This window comes from Lissotriton helveticus, chromosome 5_1 (assembly GCF_964261635.1).
Source record: "Lissotriton helveticus chromosome 5_1, aLisHel1.1, whole genome shotgun sequence".
NCBI lineage: Eukaryota > Metazoa > Chordata > Amphibia > Caudata > Salamandridae > Lissotriton > Lissotriton helveticus.
Window position 1 is genome coordinate 239908975 of NC_136065.1, and position 20681 is coordinate 239929655.

Consider the following 20681-nt stretch of genomic DNA (forward strand, 5'->3'; position numbering starts at 1 on the left):
ACTGGTGCTCGTCACCCACAACCACTGACACAAATTAAACCCTTATGTTTTTTTCCTTCCCTGTTTATTTTTTTATAGGTAACTGTGCCTCATAATGCCTACCTCTGCTTGTGCCTGGGCCTAAAACTATGTACCTCCATTTGTGCCCACGTCTCATAATGTGTACCACAGAACACTGTTTTCCTCCATGATGTTTATTTTTCTACACCTTGTAAATTGGAGAGTTGACAATATTCAAGCACCTGCTCCGTACACAGGAGACTACAATCTAACCTCTTACAGGGAATGAAATAAGAAAACAATTACAGGCATGATGGCGTAACTGTCTGGCAGCTGTGGCACACAGCACACGTGTCTAGTGGCTAGTGTACAACGGCACAACTGTTTGCAACATGAGGCTTGATGGCATGGCTGTCTGGTGCAGCAGAACATCTGTCTGGTACATGAGGCACAACAGAATACAACTCTGAAACAAACAACATAGATGAGCAGCTGCAGGCACATAATAATAATAACTACAAAGAAAGAATTACCTACTTCGACTGAACAATACAACATATTTAAACTCTTGCTCTCCGATTACACATAGCTACCCAGGAGCCTGACATACGAATCACGATAAACACTCTCAGCAAAGCAATCAGCCACACACAGCCTACATGTCAATTCACATAAACAGTCAACTAAAATCCAAAAAAGTACAACTGTATCCGTACAGCACAGAGTCTACCAAGATACCAAGCATAAATGACTGTCGTCGCTGATAAGGGTCAGGTGGCAATTCAAATAATAACCCTCACTGCTATGCACCCAACAAAGACTACCCTAAAACATCTAAATCTCACATGGGTATGGCCAGATGGTCACAAAGATGCCCCATGCTTCCGTTCAGAACTCTATCAGAGAAAATCCAATATACAACACACCACCACTCTGTCTAGATTGAGCATGTTCTGTGCACACACAGTCCAATGGGTGACTATCCATGGGCAACCACACAACTGCAGACATATATACGCCTGCAAGAAACAGCACTAGGGGGGGGCAAGCATTTTGTGGATGTGGCTATATAAATACTAAATACAAATATAATATTTTTTTTAATATACGGAACCACTGTTCTTAACTTAGAAGCAAAGGATAGATGGAATGGTGGCAGGCTGTACCCTAAAACAGGGCCAGCTTTAGAGCGAGTTGCCCCTCCTATAACCTCATCCTTGGATTCCCTCACTACCACCTGCCAAAAGAAGCCCCTCATCTCTACACTGCCTCTTACTCACATACGTTTCATTTGTTTTAAAGCACTGTTAAAAGCTGGATTTGCTAATCCACTCAGCTATCCAAATAGGAACAGATATGTTCTTTGCAGCAGGCATATTAGCCCTATGCACTTTTTTATGGCACGTCAATGCAGGCACTAGAAAACGGCCAGAGCTGTCGACTTGGGAGCTGGGGATTCGGGTTGAGTCTTGGTGCAACATTCTGTGATTCTGGGCAAATCACTTATTCTCCCCATGCCCATCGACAGTGCCTGGATACCGTGAAGGGTGATAAGCTGCACTATATAAATCTACAAACTTAACTAACTCTCTCTAGCAGGAACATTAATCACAAAAGTTATCTTGACATTTTTATTGCTGCCTGAAAACTGGAGGCACAAAGAACTCTCCAGCAGGTGCTTTTAAATTGTAAGTTATTGCTAAACATAGCACTCCACCGCCCCTCACTCGAGGTCAATGCACTCCTCGAGGTCCACGCCCAGTGGAGTTGCACCGGTCACACTGCCCTAAAGCCGGCCCTACCCTAAAACCTCCATATATTACTATTTACAACTTGACAGGAATACACAATGGTTTTGGTTTTATATTCTTTAGACATAGAATACACTGAGCTCCATTGAGCATGCTGAGTTCACTTTTTCTAACATAAATCATTAGAAGGTCAATATGGTACTGACAGGGCAGTTCAAATCCACACCTTAACTGGAATTTACATTTTATTGCTACCAACGTGTGCACTTGAGCATATTCCCAAACCCCAATCTTGCAAAGAAGACACACCATAAACCTGAACTAAGTAGATTTGCAATCAAAAAGCTATAAAAAAAACAATGAACTAGGATTGAGCTACACTTTACATTTGGGTCAAAATGTTTCTATAAATCAAATAAACTCCTGTATACGTTTTCTTAGCATCTTTATTAGCAGATACAAATTTAGTATCAAGATTGGATTATCTATGGACGTCTGAAATTCACATTTTAGAACAAACTAAGGGACTGATTTAATGTATGGCAAGGTGGGCAATGTCATAACCTCCATCAACCTGGCCGGACTCTTGGCCACCATATCTAGATTTCACCGCCAGCCCTACGATGATCTCTGTGCCTTCAAAGGAGCCGCCACCACTGCAGCTCCTGTGAAGGAACAAAAAGTTTGCCTCACTTCACTGGGTTACTTATGGGCAGGTATCAAGCTTTTTTGTTTTTCCGAAAGAAACTTCGAAAGCAGGAGTTTATTTCTGAAAAACAAGAAACTAATGACTCCCACACCCTGAGGGTTTTCTCCCATGGCGTGGGGTCATTATTTATTGTTTTCTGTTCGAGGCTGTCAGGTTTTACCTGGAAGAGCTGGACAGAAAATAAAGGACATTATACAGTCCACTTTAAATAGGGTGGGTAGTCTGATTCCCCTAATCTGACCACTCCTACTCCATCAGAATAGGTTTCCTGATGGTGGAGCCAGCAGCGCAATTGGAAAACTGAGGGTTCGCCCAACTCATAACTGAGCGGGCAGACCGAATATTTACCAAACAGGGTCCTGCACCTCGCTTTTGATGGAGTACATTGTCCAACAAACACTAAACCAGGCCCTAAAATGTGAACTGGATAGTCACTGGAAACTGATATTGGACTTGAGCTGCTTTCTCAATGTCAAGATCAAACTGTTAGGGAAATGCCTAAAAAGACCCACTTAATGTCAAAATGTAACCTTCGTCTATTCTTTAGAGCCATGCTTTCTTTTGACTGAGTCGTAGTCTTGTTTTGAAGCCTCTCTCCATGTGCTCAGGGAGACGGCTCACACATCCATTGTACTTCTGTTAACACCTAAGCAATCTTCTACAGTGTCAGTCAATGACACGTGTGCAGGCGTCTTTCTCCCATGCACTAATGTGCTAAAATTGATATACTTTTGATGAGTTTCAATGTCTTTTACGCACCTTCACCCCATGTGATATGCACTTCATTGATTGGATTGAGGTAACAATCCATTTGTGCAAAGCCCCAGTTGAAGGACTGTACAATTCCCTCTCCTGATGTTATGCTGGGTATTCACCTACCTGCAGAGGGGGACCTGTGAGGCTCACTAGCCGTAAGTGAAGTGCAGTGCATATCGCAAACCTTTCGATTACTCAGTTTTGATCACTCAGATTTCGCAATCAATCAATGTCTCCTTTCTGGCCCTAAGCATCAGGGAGCAACCAAAGGTGGGAGGAGGGATATTCCATCCTGTCACCCCAAATTTCGAATTCCCGGACCATTACAATGCATCACCTGGATGACCATCATCATGTTGGGAAGGCTACGAACCGTGGCCTCGGCTCCGTAGCCTGTTGTAGGGTTCTCCAGTCAGATGAGCTCCATTTACGACCTGGTCTAGAGCACGGTGTCCTATTTGATAGTATACAGGAAGGCTAATATAACTCAGAAATGACATTGAGTGGACATGAATACGTTGACCCCATTAGAATGGCATTCCCTTTGGCCTTGTAGGTGAACCCAATGCTTTCCTGAATAAGTTCTCGTATTCGTTGGGTGAGGAAATCCCAGCCATCTCCTTAGAAGTTATCATTGTGTGTCTGTTAGAGGTTTGCCAACATGAACCTATTTTTAACTAACATTTACTCTGTGGCCATGCCACTAATTGCCCTCTGTTACTGGCACTATGTGACCTCTGTTCCATGAACTGAGTGCCTCCACCCACGTCTAACCAATCCAACTTCTAGAGACAGGATAGACTGAATGCCTGCTGCAATGCTTAGAATGAATGAGGTCAGACGAGGTCAGGGAGGAGGCTAGGAATACCACATGCAATGAACACATGCAGTGGAAGAGGGCCAGCACAGAGAGGCTTTGCAAGGCTCGCTTTATAATGCTGGTGTTGATAAATACAGCACGCATTCGCACATATGTGTGATGGGCAAGCCTGGTGTGTGTCCTGATTCTTATCATTAATAAGAAGTGATGGTTCTCACTGTGTAACTGCAACCTTCTACTCTTACATCCTGGGTGACTGATCGTTCCTATTATGCATCGGATGACCTCAGTACAGCGCTCAGATCAGGCTGGAAGAGTGCATTGCTCTTCAGTGGACAACATAATGCTCGTGCTCTGTATTCACATACTCTTAAGGCAGCACCATGGACTTCCTTGTTACTCCTGCAGATGCTGTGGGCTTTCTAGTGAGTGCATGGCTTTTCAGAGAGAGTAGGGCTCTTTAAGGGGACTCGCACTTTCACGAGAAGATGGTTCAGTGAGTAAAATACTCAGTCTTTGTATCTGCTGCTATTTGCAGGGCGTGTGTTTGACCCCTATCAAGACAATCAACTGTCAGACCTTCCTAAATCGGTAAACCGGGTCCCAATATTTTGGGTAATAGTAACACGTTATTTTCAGTGCCTGGAAACAACAGAAGCGTGGAAGGCACAGCTATAAAAAGCGACGCGTTATGTGGGTAGAGTTTTAATCGGCGGTACCTATGTGTGAAATAAATCCGCACTGTGATCACCAGTGTGAGTGTGGCAAACAGCACGCGCGTGTGTGTGTGTACGCGCGTGCCGTCCGGCCCGAGACTGTTAACAACCACAGTGACGTCTTTCACACCTCAGGCATCTGATGGAAGAGACGGCAGGTGTGCGGGGCTGGTCTGTTTACACCCCCCTCCCCCTTAAGAAGTGCTGTGGCCTTGAGAGGAAGCTTCAGACAGTGAGTCAGCTCGTGCTTCTTACACAGCCCGCCAGAGCCTGTCAGGGGAGGGGGAGGGGCAGGACAGAGACGCATCACATCACATCACTCACTGTCAGGAGAGGCACCGATAGAACCCACTATCACTTTTTCAGCTACAATCGAGCTCTAGTTTTTATATTTTATTTTTTACAGTTTTAGGTAGCCTGAACTCACCCGAAGGTATTGGAGCTGCTTTACATGAGCACCAGTTACATTACAGAAGGTCATATTCGCTTTTTAGGCACAGGCAGATTGAGGACCACATGTATGAAGCTATTTTGCGTTCGCAAATAGGCCTATTCGCAGAATCGGCCCGTTTGCGAATGCAAAAAAAGCTTTTCCTATCTACCAACCTCTATTTTGTGATTCACAAACCTGTTACTGAATCGCAAAATGGGTTTCAGATTCGGTATTAGGAAGGGGCATGTTTAGGGCATCCCTTCGTAATATAAAATCGCAACAGTATGAATGAATGATTTGTGACCAAATACCGGTTGCAAAACATTCACTAACCCGTTTTCAAATGGGAAGGGGTCCCCATGGGACTCCTTCTCCTTTGTGAATGGTGGTGAAGAGTTGTCTATGAGTAGGCAGTGGTCTCACGGACCCCTGCCTGCTCTTAAAAAATGAAAAGAAAACTTTTCATTTTTTTCTTTTAAACTCAACCAACCCATTTTCCTTTAAGGATAACGGGCTGCATTAAAAACAAATATTGCTCTATATAAAAGCAATCATGGACATAGTCGTCTGCTGACCCCAGTGATTTTAGCAGTTCCTAATGGCTAGCAAATTGCAACAAACCTCATTAATAATAATGAGGTAGGTCGATCTGTGACCCGCTAGGAATCGCTAAATGAAACTGATGGAGTTTCATACATTAGGAATAGCGATTACCTAATTGTAAGTCGCAGAAAATCGCAATTAGGTAATCACTATTCCTAATATTGATACATGTGGCCTAATATGATTTGCCCAGAATCACATGATGTTGAGCCGACACTCTAACCTGCTTCCTCAGTTCCAAAGTCTGCAGCTCTGACCGGAACACAGTGTCTTGTTCCTACCCGTCCTTGCACTGTTCCTTTGTATCATGTCTCCTTTCATGTATTGTGTCTCCTTTCCTTCATTCCACTTTTTTACACCTCGCTTCCTCTGCCTTCCTTGCCACCTTCCCGTCTAGTGTTCCTTCCACCCCCTACGTCATTGATTCTTGCTGCATTTCCAGCCACAGCGCCTCATTTTACTTCATCTTCCCTCTCCCTAATTACTACTTTGTCTTCTATTTGTACCCCCCTTCTTCCTAGTTCACATCTCCTTGTACCTGCACCTTTTCCACTTCAGTCTTCCCGCCTCATCACTTCTTCCTTAAATTCTTATCCTTTTTTTCACTTCTCATCACTCCTTCCTTCCCCACCAGAGAATCTTTATTTTCCCTTTTGCCTCTATCATCTTTATTTTCCCTTTTGCCTATATCTTTCCCCTCTTATCCCCTTTTCTCATCTAATCCATTCTTCACCTATCACAGATTTACTCCTTTGACTGCCCGTCCGGGTTCCTTCCCTTTACGTCCATTTGTTCTTCCCCATTCTCCTTCTTCCCAGCTCAGTACTCCTTAGTTCTCACCACTGCACCCCTCACAAATTCTCATTCTTCCTTTCAGCTATCCTTCTTTTTGTCGTCTTTCCATGCATTCTTTACTGCTTTTAACATAAATACTCGCATTCAAAGAACTTTGCAAACAACAAACATAATCTGAGGAGAGAACTACAGAATGTTTGGGAGACAGAAAAAATCGCAAATTCACAGCTTTGCACAACCGTAGATGACCTTGCGCCCACCTGCACTTATTGTGCTGATGGGATCCATTAAAACACAGATTGCACAGTTCCTCTTTATTGGGGTGGGGGAAGACAGCTACATTTCAGATTAGTCTGCATTTAGAGGGGCAGTAGAATTAAATTTTTGTGAACCTGGTCGAATTTTTCTACAAATGTCATACAAAAAATATTTTGACATTGTCAGTGCCTGTTTTGTTTTGACTTGTTTTGTAAAACGTTATTTTTGAGGGAGCTACGGGATCATCGCCAATGTAAAAAAAAAACACACTGGCCAAAAGCAAAAATATCTTGGGGTCTCAAAATGCACATTTTTAAATTGGTCACTTATTCTGAAGGGAACTACTTTTTGTGTGGATCTGCACCCAGTAAAGGAGACCAATGTTGTTACTGAAAGTGAACCTAACCAAAGACTTAAGTGGGGGTAGGCTAACCCATTCTCCCATACTGTGGAGGCTAGAAGAACAAGCATTTACAATGCAAAGGTTTCGCCTTTGGAAAAGTTTGAGCTATTGGCATTGTAAATGACAAAATTTGTATTTATGTGTTGGTTTTGAAAACAGATAAATAAATGGCATTGTCTTTTACATTGCTAATAGCTCTAACTTTTCCAAAGGCGAAACCGTTGCATTGTAAATGCTTGTTTCTCATTTACTTCCAGTTTGATAAAAGATTCTTGTTAACTCGAGGATGTCAGTTGCGACCCAAGAAAACTAGTATGGAAGAACTAACATGGAGGAAGAAGTGTGCCCTAAATAAATTACAATTCTTTATATGCCCATAACAGATAATTGCTTCGAGGTATTTTCCACCAAGAGACTGCTCAATATTTCTACCATATTTTTCAGATGCTTCCCTACCAATAGTCCTAAAATGTGAAAGGTGTCTTTATATATGGCGAATTACCCTCCTTTTCACTTTTTAAAACCACCCTTGAAAAAAAAAAAACTGCTTCTTTGCAAACGCAGGCACCCACTACCTGTGCCCGAGCCTGTGCGTGCAGACTCTTCCTCCTCTCTTCTTAGGTGAATCTTCCGTCCAGTTTTCTTTTAACCCATACACATTTACGTCAACCCAAAATATCCATCACCATGTCGGTACAGTTTCAATGTTTATCCCCTACTGAGTATCTGACAGTGTAGCGTTACCCCTTTTCTCAGCTCCCTGCTTGCCTTACATGCCTACCCATCTCAGCATTTCTTCGGCTGGCACCATCATTAACCTTATTGTACACACTGTCATTCCACTCACTATGACATCTGAACGCCTTTTTAGCATGTAGGTATTGTATTCCTCCTGTCATACATACTGCAGGCCTGCTATTTCCTCAGCATCTCTGTATATCGCAACAAACGGGTGTATATCTGTTTGCCAAGTCAACCCTACCCAGATTATGCCCTGCTCTGAAACCAGGCTTTGAACAGCGCAACCTCAGCTACTTCGGGAGTCTAGGTAGAGCACAAAAAAGGAGGAATATTCCGGCCTCCCTCAGATATCCACAAACACTATCCTGTGTAATTACACTAAAAGTTAGGGGTTTTCTCCAATGTGTAGCTTGTCAGCTTTTCAGTAACCAGAAAAGGGGCTCTTTCAAAGATGGTGTACTTTGAAAGGTTACATCTGGCTCTTTTAGACAGGCTCGAGCACGAAGACGGGATGGGCTCCGTAGACAGCAGGAAGCCCAGAGCAGGAACGTGCTTTCAGTTTCGGATTAACAGCAAGTGGTGGCAAATGTACAAAGCCTAGTTCTCAATATCAGCAAACTTGAAAAAGACAGGATTTGTGAAGAGCTCAGCAGCTGATTAGCAACTGCACATTAGATTTAAACATGCCATAATTACGTCAGAAGGAGAAGAAAACGCAAAAACGCCCTTGAATCGGAGCAAGCATAAGACAGATAGAGCCGTCGACCAGGAGCCCGCCCGCACTCACCGGTTGTCTGAGGCGGCGGCGGCTCCTCTCCGCTGGGCTCTTCTGGGTGACAGTGGCAGGGCTCTCTCCTCGGGAGAGCCTCGCCGGAGGACGGTTCCTTCTTCTTCCCGGCAGGAGCGCGGGGTGGCCTCCCGTCCGCTTCCTGGTTTCTCCTCACTCCAGCAGCCAATCACCGCGCAGGTCACCCGGCGAGCCTCCCGCAGCCTGAACCAATGGCAGCGCGGCTCCCGGGTGACGTCAGCGGTGGTTCCCTCGGCTTCTCCACGGCCCCGGGGCTGCGGCGGTGATTTTCACGGCCAAAACGGCTGTGCACAAAAAGCGATCAGGGGGAAGCACAGCGCTTCGGACTGACTGCGGGAGGGGGCGGGAAAGGGGGAGGAGAGACGCAGAAGACGGCCGGAGCAGGAAGGTGAAAGCAGAACGTCGCGTGACATCGCCAAAAAGGGGAGGGAACGGGAAAAAACGTAACTCCGCCCTGGGAAAAAATCTCGGGAACGCCCCCGAATCTGGTCCGGCCTTGACGGACAGATCTCTGTTCCAATGGCTAGCCTCCATTTATGGAGCTAGCCAATGGGACAGGGGGGCGTATTCCATTCTCCTTACTGGAAATCAAGAGATTTCTCTGGAGGCGGAGCTAAGAGCTCCGCCCTCCAGCGAAACCTAAAAATGTGAAAGGCACGGCACATGAACAGACCAAGGGATAAAGAGGGCTGTCTGAAAGCCCCTAAACCTGTAGTATACATTTAATTGTAGTCAAATCAAAAATTATGGCTAACAACAGACTTAGAAATGCATTTGCTACAATACATTTGTGCTGCTCTACAGCCAAGCATGGAATAATCTCCCATCTGCTTCTGATATGTCGTTCACACCCTCTTAAACGTGCTCCGTGTAATTAGCTAGGGACAAAAATACATTCTCCCTGGTAAAAAGGTTAAAAGCTTGGAGCCTTGAGTGCAAGTCACTCTTTTCATTTCACTTCCCTGCGAAGAGGAGCTGACGGCACTGGCTAGCCTGCTGACCATGATGGGCATGCTAACCTGGCATCCAGGCATGGGGAGGAACAAATACTCACAGCAGTGGAATAAGTGTAAAAATAGAAACAGAGCTACATGGAAGACTGCACTAAAACATGGCAATAAGCGTAGCTCCTGATGCCTAAGAAGCAACAAAGCAACCACTGCCAATGTGGAGTATTATTGACACTGTCACAGGACCAAGGCACCCGGTTGGTAGCAAATCTGAATACTATTTCTAGGTCTCATTTCACTCAAAAGCTAAAACAAAATAGGTGCTGATTACACTGTGGAGTGCAGTGTTGTAGCTGCTGTTTGTCATTAGACGTAATCAGTTCTAAAAAATAACTCTATTGCAACCAAAGTATAAGTGTATAGTGGGCATTGAATTTCAAAGACTGGTGTGCTGAGAGACGTGTAGAATCAGCTTACAAAATATATTTTGAGTTACAAACACCATCTCCACATTTTCCAAAGAAGGGAGATTATATGTAAGCGGTATTTCTATAGTGCAGACCAAGCCAAAACACAGCAGAGTGCTTTCGAGTGTCAAAGACACGCACTTCCCTACCAACAAGCTTCTCTGTAGCATAACTGTACAGCTAAACCATATAAAAAAATTAACATAAAGTAGAGCTGTGTTTGAAACAGTCAGAAGTGGAATTAGCCTGTCTGGGGTCCGCAGGGAGCTTTCATTGGGCTACACACATTTGATGTTGCTCGTAGACTGGAGGTGGGTTGTGCAGGTTTGAGAGTGAAGGAGGGAAGTGAAAAGCTGGGCGGAAGATGGCACCCTCAACGGCAGAGAAAGAAACAAGGGTGTTATGAAGAGACAATGAATGGGGTAAAAATACCTGACCACTCTCTGGGGGCAACCAGAAAACTGCAATGCTTCACATGAGTGCACAAGGGACTTTTGTGCCACTTCTAGGCCTAGACTTGGCTTGCTTCGATATTGTTCCTCTTCATCATCCAATCTGGTAAAGGTCGACCAGCGGGGAACCTGTTTTTATTGCCCAGCTAAGCTGTCCCTCTTTTTAATGCTCTAACCTCAGCAGGTGACGTGTGTGGTTCTAAAAGTCTTGTGGCTAAGCTCCATCTAGAAGCCCCACGCAGCAGCCTCACAGAAGGTCATGGAAGAACCTGGAAAAGCAATGTGGTGTATGAATCGTGCAAAGAGATCGCCAACTACTCTTATACTGCCTAGAAGCTTGAATCGGTCATCTCAGCACTACTCTTCCTTCTCATTCACTCAGAAACAACTCAAGCATTCAGTTAGGTTGATGTGGTCAGGGCGATATTCCAATATTTTTGGTTGACCTGGAATATTATTCTATTTGGTGCCTTGAAGTTAGTTAGAAACCATGTAAACGTTAGTACTGCAAGCAGGATATGTGTTTGGAATCCAAACAAAGTACTCTACATTAGTAAAGAATGGAACTCACTTATAATAGCCAAACTGCTCCAACCACACCCTCTTCCACAAATAACAGATAGAGGCCTTTTACCTACCCTCTGGGGCATACCCTCATTGTTATTCCCCTACACAGGGACTCCTAACCCCTTTTGCCCTGGTCCTCCAACATTTCATGTCCTTTTCAAGTGTGCGTGTCTGCAGCACACCACAGCCCTTACCTGAGCCATTCCTGCCATCAGGACTGGTCTGTGAGAGGTACTCGCCAAATGCACGTGCTGCTCTGTAGGGCCGCATCCCAAAGTACCACCATGATGCAGGCCAGGAAAGAAAGAGAAGGGAGCATTAATGACATACTCATTCCACACACTCCATTCCTTTTTACACTCACACACTCTTGTGCACATTCCCACTACTAAATCACCAACTCATTCTTTACCCACACTTGTGCCTGTTAAACCACACTTAAAAGGACATGTCATGAATTCAGGTTATCAGGTCTAATTCATCCATTCCAGTGATCCATATTTGACCTCATAGTCATGGGCTCCAAATATCATTGAGCCCACTCAGCCTTCAATCCTTCCGTGGTCAATGAACTCATTACTTTACTCATTGCTTTACAGATTCACATGTTTTGTTATGTTTAAGTGACTTAAACCCATGCAACACTAAAGAAAATATGTTTGCTTCACTTGCTTATAAGGCTACTATTGCATCAGTGCCACTGTTGTAGTGTTTTTTTTTTTTTGCAGATTTATACAGCGCGAACTAGACCTGAAGGTACTGGAGCGCTTTACATGAGCACTAGTTACGTTACACAAGGACACATTCATTTCTTGGAAGGCACGGGGAGATTCAGTGATTTGCCCAGAATCTCAGGAAGCTGAGCCTACGCAGAAACCCGAACCTCGTTCCACAGTTCCAAAGTTGGCAACTCTGGCCGTAAGGCTACAACCTCTCCCCCATGTATGTCTTCGAAGCAAGTTCAGCTCTTCCAGTTCAGCGCATGATTTGTACAGTCACACAGTGCCTTAGTGAGTGACCTGGCACTTCGAACCATGACTCCAAACCAGGTATGTAATTCATTTCACCACGCATGCTTTATAAGATAATAAACCCATGTGTACAAAGGTCAGTTCACAAAACAGCCACTAATTTTTGGCCCGATGCCCTTAAACTAATGTACAAATCAGTCACAGAGAAAACCACCATTTGCTAGGACATGCGAAAAGTTCTGCCACAAAAATATGCACATGGCAGAAATTTTCTTTTGACTCATTGTGAAAAGCTGCAAATACTAAGATGGGGGCCTGAGGGGGCAGCAGACCTCCCATACCTGCACTTGTGTTCACAGAAAGCCTACTTTTTTTATTCAGCCTGTCACTACAAGAATCAAAAATAAAATAGACCTTTTTCGAACAGCATTGAGGGGGAGCAGGCATTGGCTGTTATTCACAGATTGGGGGATGTCCTGGCTTCATAGGTCAGTAATCTGTCAATGTTTTGCGCCCAAAAATGCTCATATCCATGAACGGCCATTTACTGCTTTTGCGGAACTGACAGGTGAAGCCATGTTTCCTTGCTTAAACTAACCATGTCTAAACATAACGTTTTGAGCACCTCCTTCACATTTTGGTTCCCAAGACGAGGTGTCGATTAGCTTGCTTACCTATGAAGGTTGTCTTATTCTTTTTTCATAATCTCAGACCCATGCACCCTGTGTGCTTCCTTTGTTTTACAAAGTCAAGTGATCATCTTTGGAAGCCTGTATGTGAAATGTTAAACATTGATGCATTGCCTTCGCTTTCTGACCTCGCTCCCATATGTTTTACTTGGAGACTCCCTCGTGGCCTGAAACTGTGATGCAAAGATATTTCGTTTTTTTCTTTGTTAATAAACCCTTTCTCACTTCCATAGGTGAACTCAGATCTCTTTGCTACTTTGCATTACAGGAGAAGGAAGAGGCCCCTACCATGTCCTCCAATTCACTTTGAGTTGCAAAGTGTACTTTGCGAGATGGATAGAAATTTCCTACTGCTTCAGTGCTTTTTGTACATTGACTTTTACTGTCTACGATCACAAAGGCTGTGATTTTGCAAATTGTAGGCTTTGCAACCACAAAGAAGTTTAGTACATTTGCCCCTACATGCGGCATTGCAGGTAATGTACAGCAAGTTTTTGGGCATCAGAAGGCACTAATCTGAATCTTGGTTATTGTCAGTTGTACTGGTTGATGTTGAGGGAAACTCTTTCTCTGATAGTGTGCCAGGAAAAAACTGCAGTGGCCGTAAAATGCTTCTGATCAGGTTTAAATCATAGAAAGTATGAAAATCATTTGGAATATAAAATAAAAGGAACGTTTTAGCCCGAGTGAGAAAATCAAGGGTAAAGGTGAAACAATTATTTGAGGCTGGATGAACTTCAAATACAGCAACACACTTGGACAAGACTACAAGTAATGAGGCCTGATGTTCCACAACAAATGCATATTTTTCACACAGAATCCTTACAGAGAACACACTACAGGGACAGGAAAGAACTAGCTGGAAAGTAGTTTGAAGGTACACAGCACTCTATGTTCCAGCCCATAAGATTACAAAATAAATTCCTTGAGGAGGCCATGTCATGTACTTTTAGGAATGACACCCACACAGCCAGCATAAGGGCTTCTACTGCTTCAACATACCATAAATTGTTACATGCCTGGATGTCCCAAACTGAGTTCCGCAGCCAGAAGGTAACGAGTTGTACAGGATCACCAACACACTCTTTCCACATATCAAACTTATGCTGCAATGCTCCCTACTTCCATCTTGGGGAACACACTAAAAGTACATTGGAAAAATGTTGTCTAATTTACATTGTTGTCAACTGTTTTTTTTTTATTTGGGACTCTGGATTTTTCACCTTTGCTGTGACCTTGAGTCACCAGTTGAATTGATCTGTCCAGATCGTATGCCTTTGTCCCTAATACGCCGCTTCCCCTACTGCGGGCCTAGTATGTCACTGAAGCAGGTTAAAATATTAATAAAATATGTGCTGTAAGTCGGCAGTTGCTCACGAGATGTTAATTATGGATTCTAGGGAGCAGAATATCTCGTTCCTCAGTTTTTTCTTTTCTCATGTCACTAGTGCTGTCCGAGTATCTGGAAGTTCTTGCTGCAGACCCATATCTGTTTAAGATTAAATTCTTAGCTCGCAATTAACTTGAATCTCAGGGCTGATAAATGTAATCAGCATTAAAATTATATCCCAAATGTAATTTGTCCTGATAAAATAATTAGATTTGAGTTCCGTACTCTAGATTTGTTTAATGTGAAGCTATTTCAACAGCTTTAGCATAATGAGATTAACGCGTTAGCTGAAGTCTTTTTCACGCCTACCTCGCACTTCTGTCACAGAGGCTGTTTCGCTTTGCAATTTTTACTGTGTTCCATGGGAGATATCGTCTACCCATCCTCAAAAGAAACACTAACTGTATTCAGGAGGAGAAGTTCTAATAATGGTGAGTATCTGTTACATATGCTGGGTAAGTGAGTGGACAAGGCCTGCCTTCTCTCTTTTTGTTTTCCTATTTTTTAAATTACTTAAGCGGGGCAGATCCCAACTTACAATCATCCTCCAGCTTCTTGGAGATTCCTTCCACTACAGAGGGCGGCCAGACTGGTGAAAATTGATCACCCTGTACACAACAAAGACCAAGCCCAGATCTGACCTTCAGTATAGCTACCACTAGCTCAAGCCCGGGATGTTATGTATACCTCCTGCAATCAGGCCGTCAAAAAAAGATTCTACATCTGAGCAATCTTCCATTCCCTCGCCCACGTTCCAACTAGTTTCAACACTGCAAGAGGAAAATTCTAGATTTGGAAAGAGGGTTGTAAGTGACTCACTGGCTCTTTTTAGTCCTTGCTAAATCAGGGAAAATAAACAGTAACCAGTTGGCGTTGGTACCTGGAGGTATGGCTGAAATTCTGACTTCCATACTTGTTCAAAAACGCGTGATCCAACGTAAGTCACTTGACCTCCCTGTAACCTAACTTCTGCATATATGCACCCTAATAAGGAAGAGTGCGTGAGTGACAAATTTGCAGCACATCTTGATTTTGTGATCCAGTCTGAACCGCACACCAGTGTGCTCCACGTTCAGCTTCTTATGATGGAGATGCATGAATAACTATTTTCACTGCAATGGCCCCTGCTCCTAGAAGGTGGGTCTGTGCTAAATAAAAACACAGAAAGGTAGCCGAACATAGATTAGTAGAATGATTCAATTCAGTTGTCTTACTGCTGATATACACTGTTGTTGAAGACATTATTTTATCTCCTGACGCTTAAGGAGGGGGTTAGGCAGGGCTTTAAGTGGGCCGGGTCTTAAGGGGTCTGAGCACCGGCAGTTTTTTTAAGGGGGGCTCGAAACGGGTCTCTATCGGGCTCTGTTTTGAGCCCTGGCACAGGTGGTCCGTTTTTCCCCTGACTGCAAAGTCTGGAAGAAAGCGCCAGGGCACAAAACAGCCCGATAGAGACCCGTTTCGAGACAGCCTGCAGGCACATCCATGTGCGCTGCTCACACTGCTCACTTCTCACTAGAAGAAGTTACGGCATGACGTCATGCCAGGGGAGCGTTGTGGGGGAAGGGAAATCCTTCAGAGTCATTTTCTTTCTGGATTTCCCTTCTCTTTCTGAAACGCAACAACATTGTGGTAAGGTCACCAGGGCTTTAATTGGAAGCTTTTTCAATATTATATGTAACAAGGCAAGCATTAGTTGCTGCCTATTTATCGTATGCAACTAATAACCATTGACAAAGCCAATAGTCCTTACTTGTAGGTATGATGTTACTTGTTGTATCACATATCTGGATGCAATGACAAACAGCAAAATGCAAGTCGGGCTGCACACTATGCTAAACACAGATTTTTAGCGTAAGATTTGTAAAGCCACGCCCCTAATTACACTGGCCACGCCCCTTTGAGAGACCCCCCAGTTTTTTCATCCCACTTAAAGCCCTGGGGTTAGGTCGGTGTCAACGGTTACACTGTGGTGTACAACCTCTGTGGGCGGTAGGAACACTGTGAGAATGGAAGTTTGTCTCGAGACTGTCTGGTGAGTCTGTCGGCTAAAACAGTATTGGCAGGCGTAGGACAGGCTGGCGGGCAGGGTTCTTCTTTCCTCGTGACCTAAATGCACCGGCACAAAACACCGACGCTTTATCTCCCTGTGAGGCTTACAAAAAGCCCCTCTCGCCTCTCAGCTTCTGAGACGCGAAACACGCTCCCCTCAGCTGCGCACGGGGTCACGCACGCATCACGCTGGGCGCGCGCGGCGGGGATTAGGAGGCCGGCTGCGGATCTGTGCGTCTCCCGAGCCTGCGTCGCGCGCAGCGTCCTAGAGCCCGGGGACCTTCCTCGCTCCAGCGGCTGCGCTATCTGGGCTGCAGCCACTGAGCAATGCGTGCAATCTCCGTGGAGCCTGGGCTCAGCTGGCAGGGACCGGCGCTGCGGCCGAAGAGCGCGCTGACAGCCTGGAGGACAGAGTGGAGAGTATTAACAGCATAATCTGACGAGGAACGGTGACTGCAGTGCAGGAGAATGTGTCGGATAATAGGGGTGGCTAGCCAAGGCCATCCAGCCTTTGGCGTGACAGTTCTGTTCTGGGGTCTGTCAGTCGGGCACTTACCCAGGGCATCTATTCACCAGATCGAAAGTGATATTAGGCGTCCTTTAATCCAGAATCATTTCATAAAGTTGATTCCTTGCTTCAGCAATATCCCCCTTGCTGTCGCACGTGTAATGGAAGGGCACGCATTAGAAAATTCAGGAGCAGAACGTGCCTGTTAGAGCTTTTGTAAATGCTAAGACTAAAACTAGGTGGTATCTTTTTCAGACAATTCCGTCTCTTCAATATTTTCCAGAAAACAATGTGAAAAGGGATGGTTTGAAGAGAGGGTAGTCAATTATTCCACAGGTGAAGAGGCCGGAGCGAAGATTTAAGGAACCATGGTACTCTCAAGAGATGGGCGAAGAGAGCACCATAGAACTCTGATCATTTCTTGCAGTAAGAAAGGAAGGGGCTGCTACAGAAAGACTTTTATGCACTATAGAAAACGGATCCTGGCACGGATGGGATTTCTGTCTCTAACTTCATGACATCTCTGACCAGGGAAGCAATGGAAGATAACTGCTAACCATGGTTACATCTATTTGATGTCCATGGGAATTTCATCACCTATACCAGGTAGGGATTGAAGAACAAGTACCAGACACAAGTAGACTTGATCATACCCTATAACCTCTAACAACAGACCCTGGAGCAGCACCTTAGGAGACAAACCTTTCCACATGCCTGTTAACCCATAAGACTAACAAATCACACCAGCAAACTACGCACAGTAAGAAGAAGCAAAGGTTTATTTTCATCAAATTGCATTGTGGTTTTTGTGTGAAGAGTACCGTTACAGAAAGATAGCCAACGTTTGTTTTTTTGTATCTTGTTATGTTGCTTCTCAAGGGCTTTGGCTTCATGCTTATATGTATGAAGTGAATCCGGACAACTGTGAGGCTGCAGTAATTTTAAAAATGCCAATGCCATCACCATTGGGGTGTTGAGGTTATATAATGAAATAATTCCACAGGTAAGTCAACAACAGCAGATTCCATCTAAACTGCAAATTACACCCCACAAATCGTTTTCATCTATGAATCATAGTTTAAGACCTCCCCTCAAGATTACCTACTGTTCATTATACAGGATAGGCACCCAAAAATTAAAAATTAAGTCACTCACTTGGCCATACTGTACATCATACAATATCCTGAAAAGTTAATTTGGAGGAAATAGGGTGTGTCTTCCTCACCTGCCTAACCTTACCCCAGTCACTGTGATTAAATACTAAATCGGCAGACTTGCTTCCTACATTAAGCTGATTATCAATGCCACTACGGTGCACGTGTTAATACTCTGCCTCCTTACCTCATCATCACTCAAAAACGCCATGTAAAATCCAGCAGACCTTGCGAATTACAGGCCCATCTGAAAGTCATGCCAAATTAATAGACCACCTTCAAGCCCAACAATTGCTAGTATACACAGAGAACCATGCTCCGATAAGACATAGTTGAATCCGGCTAGCCCTTTCCAGGGCACAAAATGAACTCAAGTATCCATATGGGTGGAGCTGGTACAACCAGAGGTCCGTGGCAAACACTAGCCTTGATCCTTAGAGACATAACAGCTGCATGCAAAATTATTAACCACAATATTCTGTTTAGTCATTTTTTCAGTACCATCCTCATCTTCAATACACTCCAAAGCAGTTAAAGTACTAATTGACTCTAGTTTCCAGCATGCTAGACCATTGTTTTAGTTTGTTAGTGTGCCTGCGTTCCACTTGACCAGGCTTTGAACTTCACCACTACATATGTATGCAATCTCCCAAAATGTATTTCCACCGAATTATATAACCTTCAAAGTTAGCAGTTTTTTTACCAGAATGAGAACCAAATACAAACTACTGACAATTATATATGAAGCTATTAATGGCACTATCCCCCGCTGTTTCTCTGCCATCTTTACCCGATACACACCAATCAAAGACCTACGCTCCTCTACCTTTAAACATCTGGTCACTCTGAAGCCACTCTGCGCCAGCTCTGGATTTCAGTCATTGAACTGTACACTGAACTGATCTACTACCAAGTATTCATGCATGCCCCTCTCTAGAGTTCAGAAACCATGAAATATTATCTCTTGCTAATCCAAGGGCCATAGTGGATATTTCCTATCACACAAACACTCAGTAAATGGGTATACAATATGTCTATACCATCTCATTAGATTTTGATGTGTAATTAAATGTACCTTTGCTGATAAAACCGCACAATATGTCATATAATATTCACCTATATGATTAATCTTACTTAAATGCAATACACTACCCCCTTGTTTTGTGTACTGACACAGTATTCTTACACACAACATTTCTGTTCAACAACTTATGGATGCTAAATAAATAGATATTTGAATGTAGCTTGAAATAGCGGGATCCATCTTCCAGACCAGCTAAAAGTAGGTTGAAAAGGGGACTACCTCCCCTTCATGTATATCTGATGATCAATTGGGTCAGCGTCTCCACTAGGCTCTTCAATGTTTAGATGGGAGCAGATGATCTGAGGTCTTGTGTTGGGATGCAGTTATTCATTTTATTCATGAGGTCCTGGTAGTATGTAGCTTATTCAAGTGCTCAATGAAATGTAGGTTCTTGTCTTTAATGAACCACAAAGAGCTTTCAACCGTGGCAATTAGAGATGAAAATCCTACTGGGGTCACAGCTTTAAGCCATTTTGAGCAAGTGGTAGAGTGTCTCTGGAATGAAGAATGACATAGTATTCAGTTTCAACAAAAAAGTTGTATTCCATTGAATTCATTCTTCTAGGTTGTGTTTAAGCTTGATTGAAATTAAAGGACTGGATACCCTGAGGTATATAATCAGCTTGTTAGTGTTATGCTGTTTTCCCCTTTTCCCATTTCAATCAGTGGCTCCATGTACAAGTTAACGAGGTGTAGGGAAATTGATGACCCTAGTAGTACACCGCTGTTTTAGGCGTGTGTTGGTGACTTGAAGGAATTGAGCACTACAAATTAGATTCTGGATGTTAAAAATCATTGGAACAAATCTAAGACTAATCCTTTTGTAACGACTCTGGCTCATAGGATTTCATCGAGGATCTATAGTAGATGGTGTCCAACATGTATACATTGTTTCCATTATATTTACACTTTATTGTTTACATTAATATTTGCATATTTATAGAGTGCACCATGTACGACCATCAGCTGATGACACCTAGAGTCGGGTGCCAACAACTACTAAACTCTTAACTGCCTCATTACAAACATTTGAATACTAGCCCTCAAGCCTCTGGGCTGCCAATTCTTAACGCAGACCCAAGAAATGTAGAAACAGCTTAGAAACCTGGGGTGATCATAAACTCTCACCTTCCCTTTAAAAGCCAAATCAATGCCACAGAAAAGTAAGAACACATCTAGCTGATATTACTGAGGAATGTTTAACTCCATCTCTTAATGCTTGCTTCAGATATTTTCTGTATAGATTATTGTCATTGATTCACCCCATTCTCTGGTTTTTAAAAGCGGGGAAGGGTTCGAAATCCTCACAAAGATTCACACTTAATAATGAAAGAAGGGACCAGCATATACAACAAGGCAGGTTCAACCGTTACATCAGTGGGAGGTTCGATAGGCCCTCCCCTTCACATACCTTATCAATTCCCTACTTAAAAATGTATAAGGGAAATGCATATCTCTGGAAAGCCCTATTGTCTCAAACCCCATTCCTCACACATCTACTGCTGATGAAAAACATCCACCCTTACGCGGATCTTCAAAACTCACTTCTTCTCTTATCACGACAGGGGAGTCGGTGGGGTTAAGACTTGAGCAACGCCGGGGTCATG

General features: G+C 43.7%; 1 protein-coding gene across 2 annotated transcripts in view; it reads right to left on the reverse strand.

Annotated features, from left to right (window-relative positions):
• Window positions 1–20681, reverse strand: part of NSMF (NMDA receptor synaptonuclear signaling and neuronal migration factor) — a 226443-nt gene that overhangs the window by 182224 nt on the left and 23538 nt on the right. For both annotated transcript variants that reach the window (XM_078642103.1, XM_078642104.1), the window contains exon 2: window positions 11424–11485. In XM_078642103.1, coding sequence (XP_078498229.1) covers window positions 11424–11485 — 62 coding nt within the window. The remainder of the gene's footprint in view (window positions 1–11423; window positions 11486–20681) is intronic.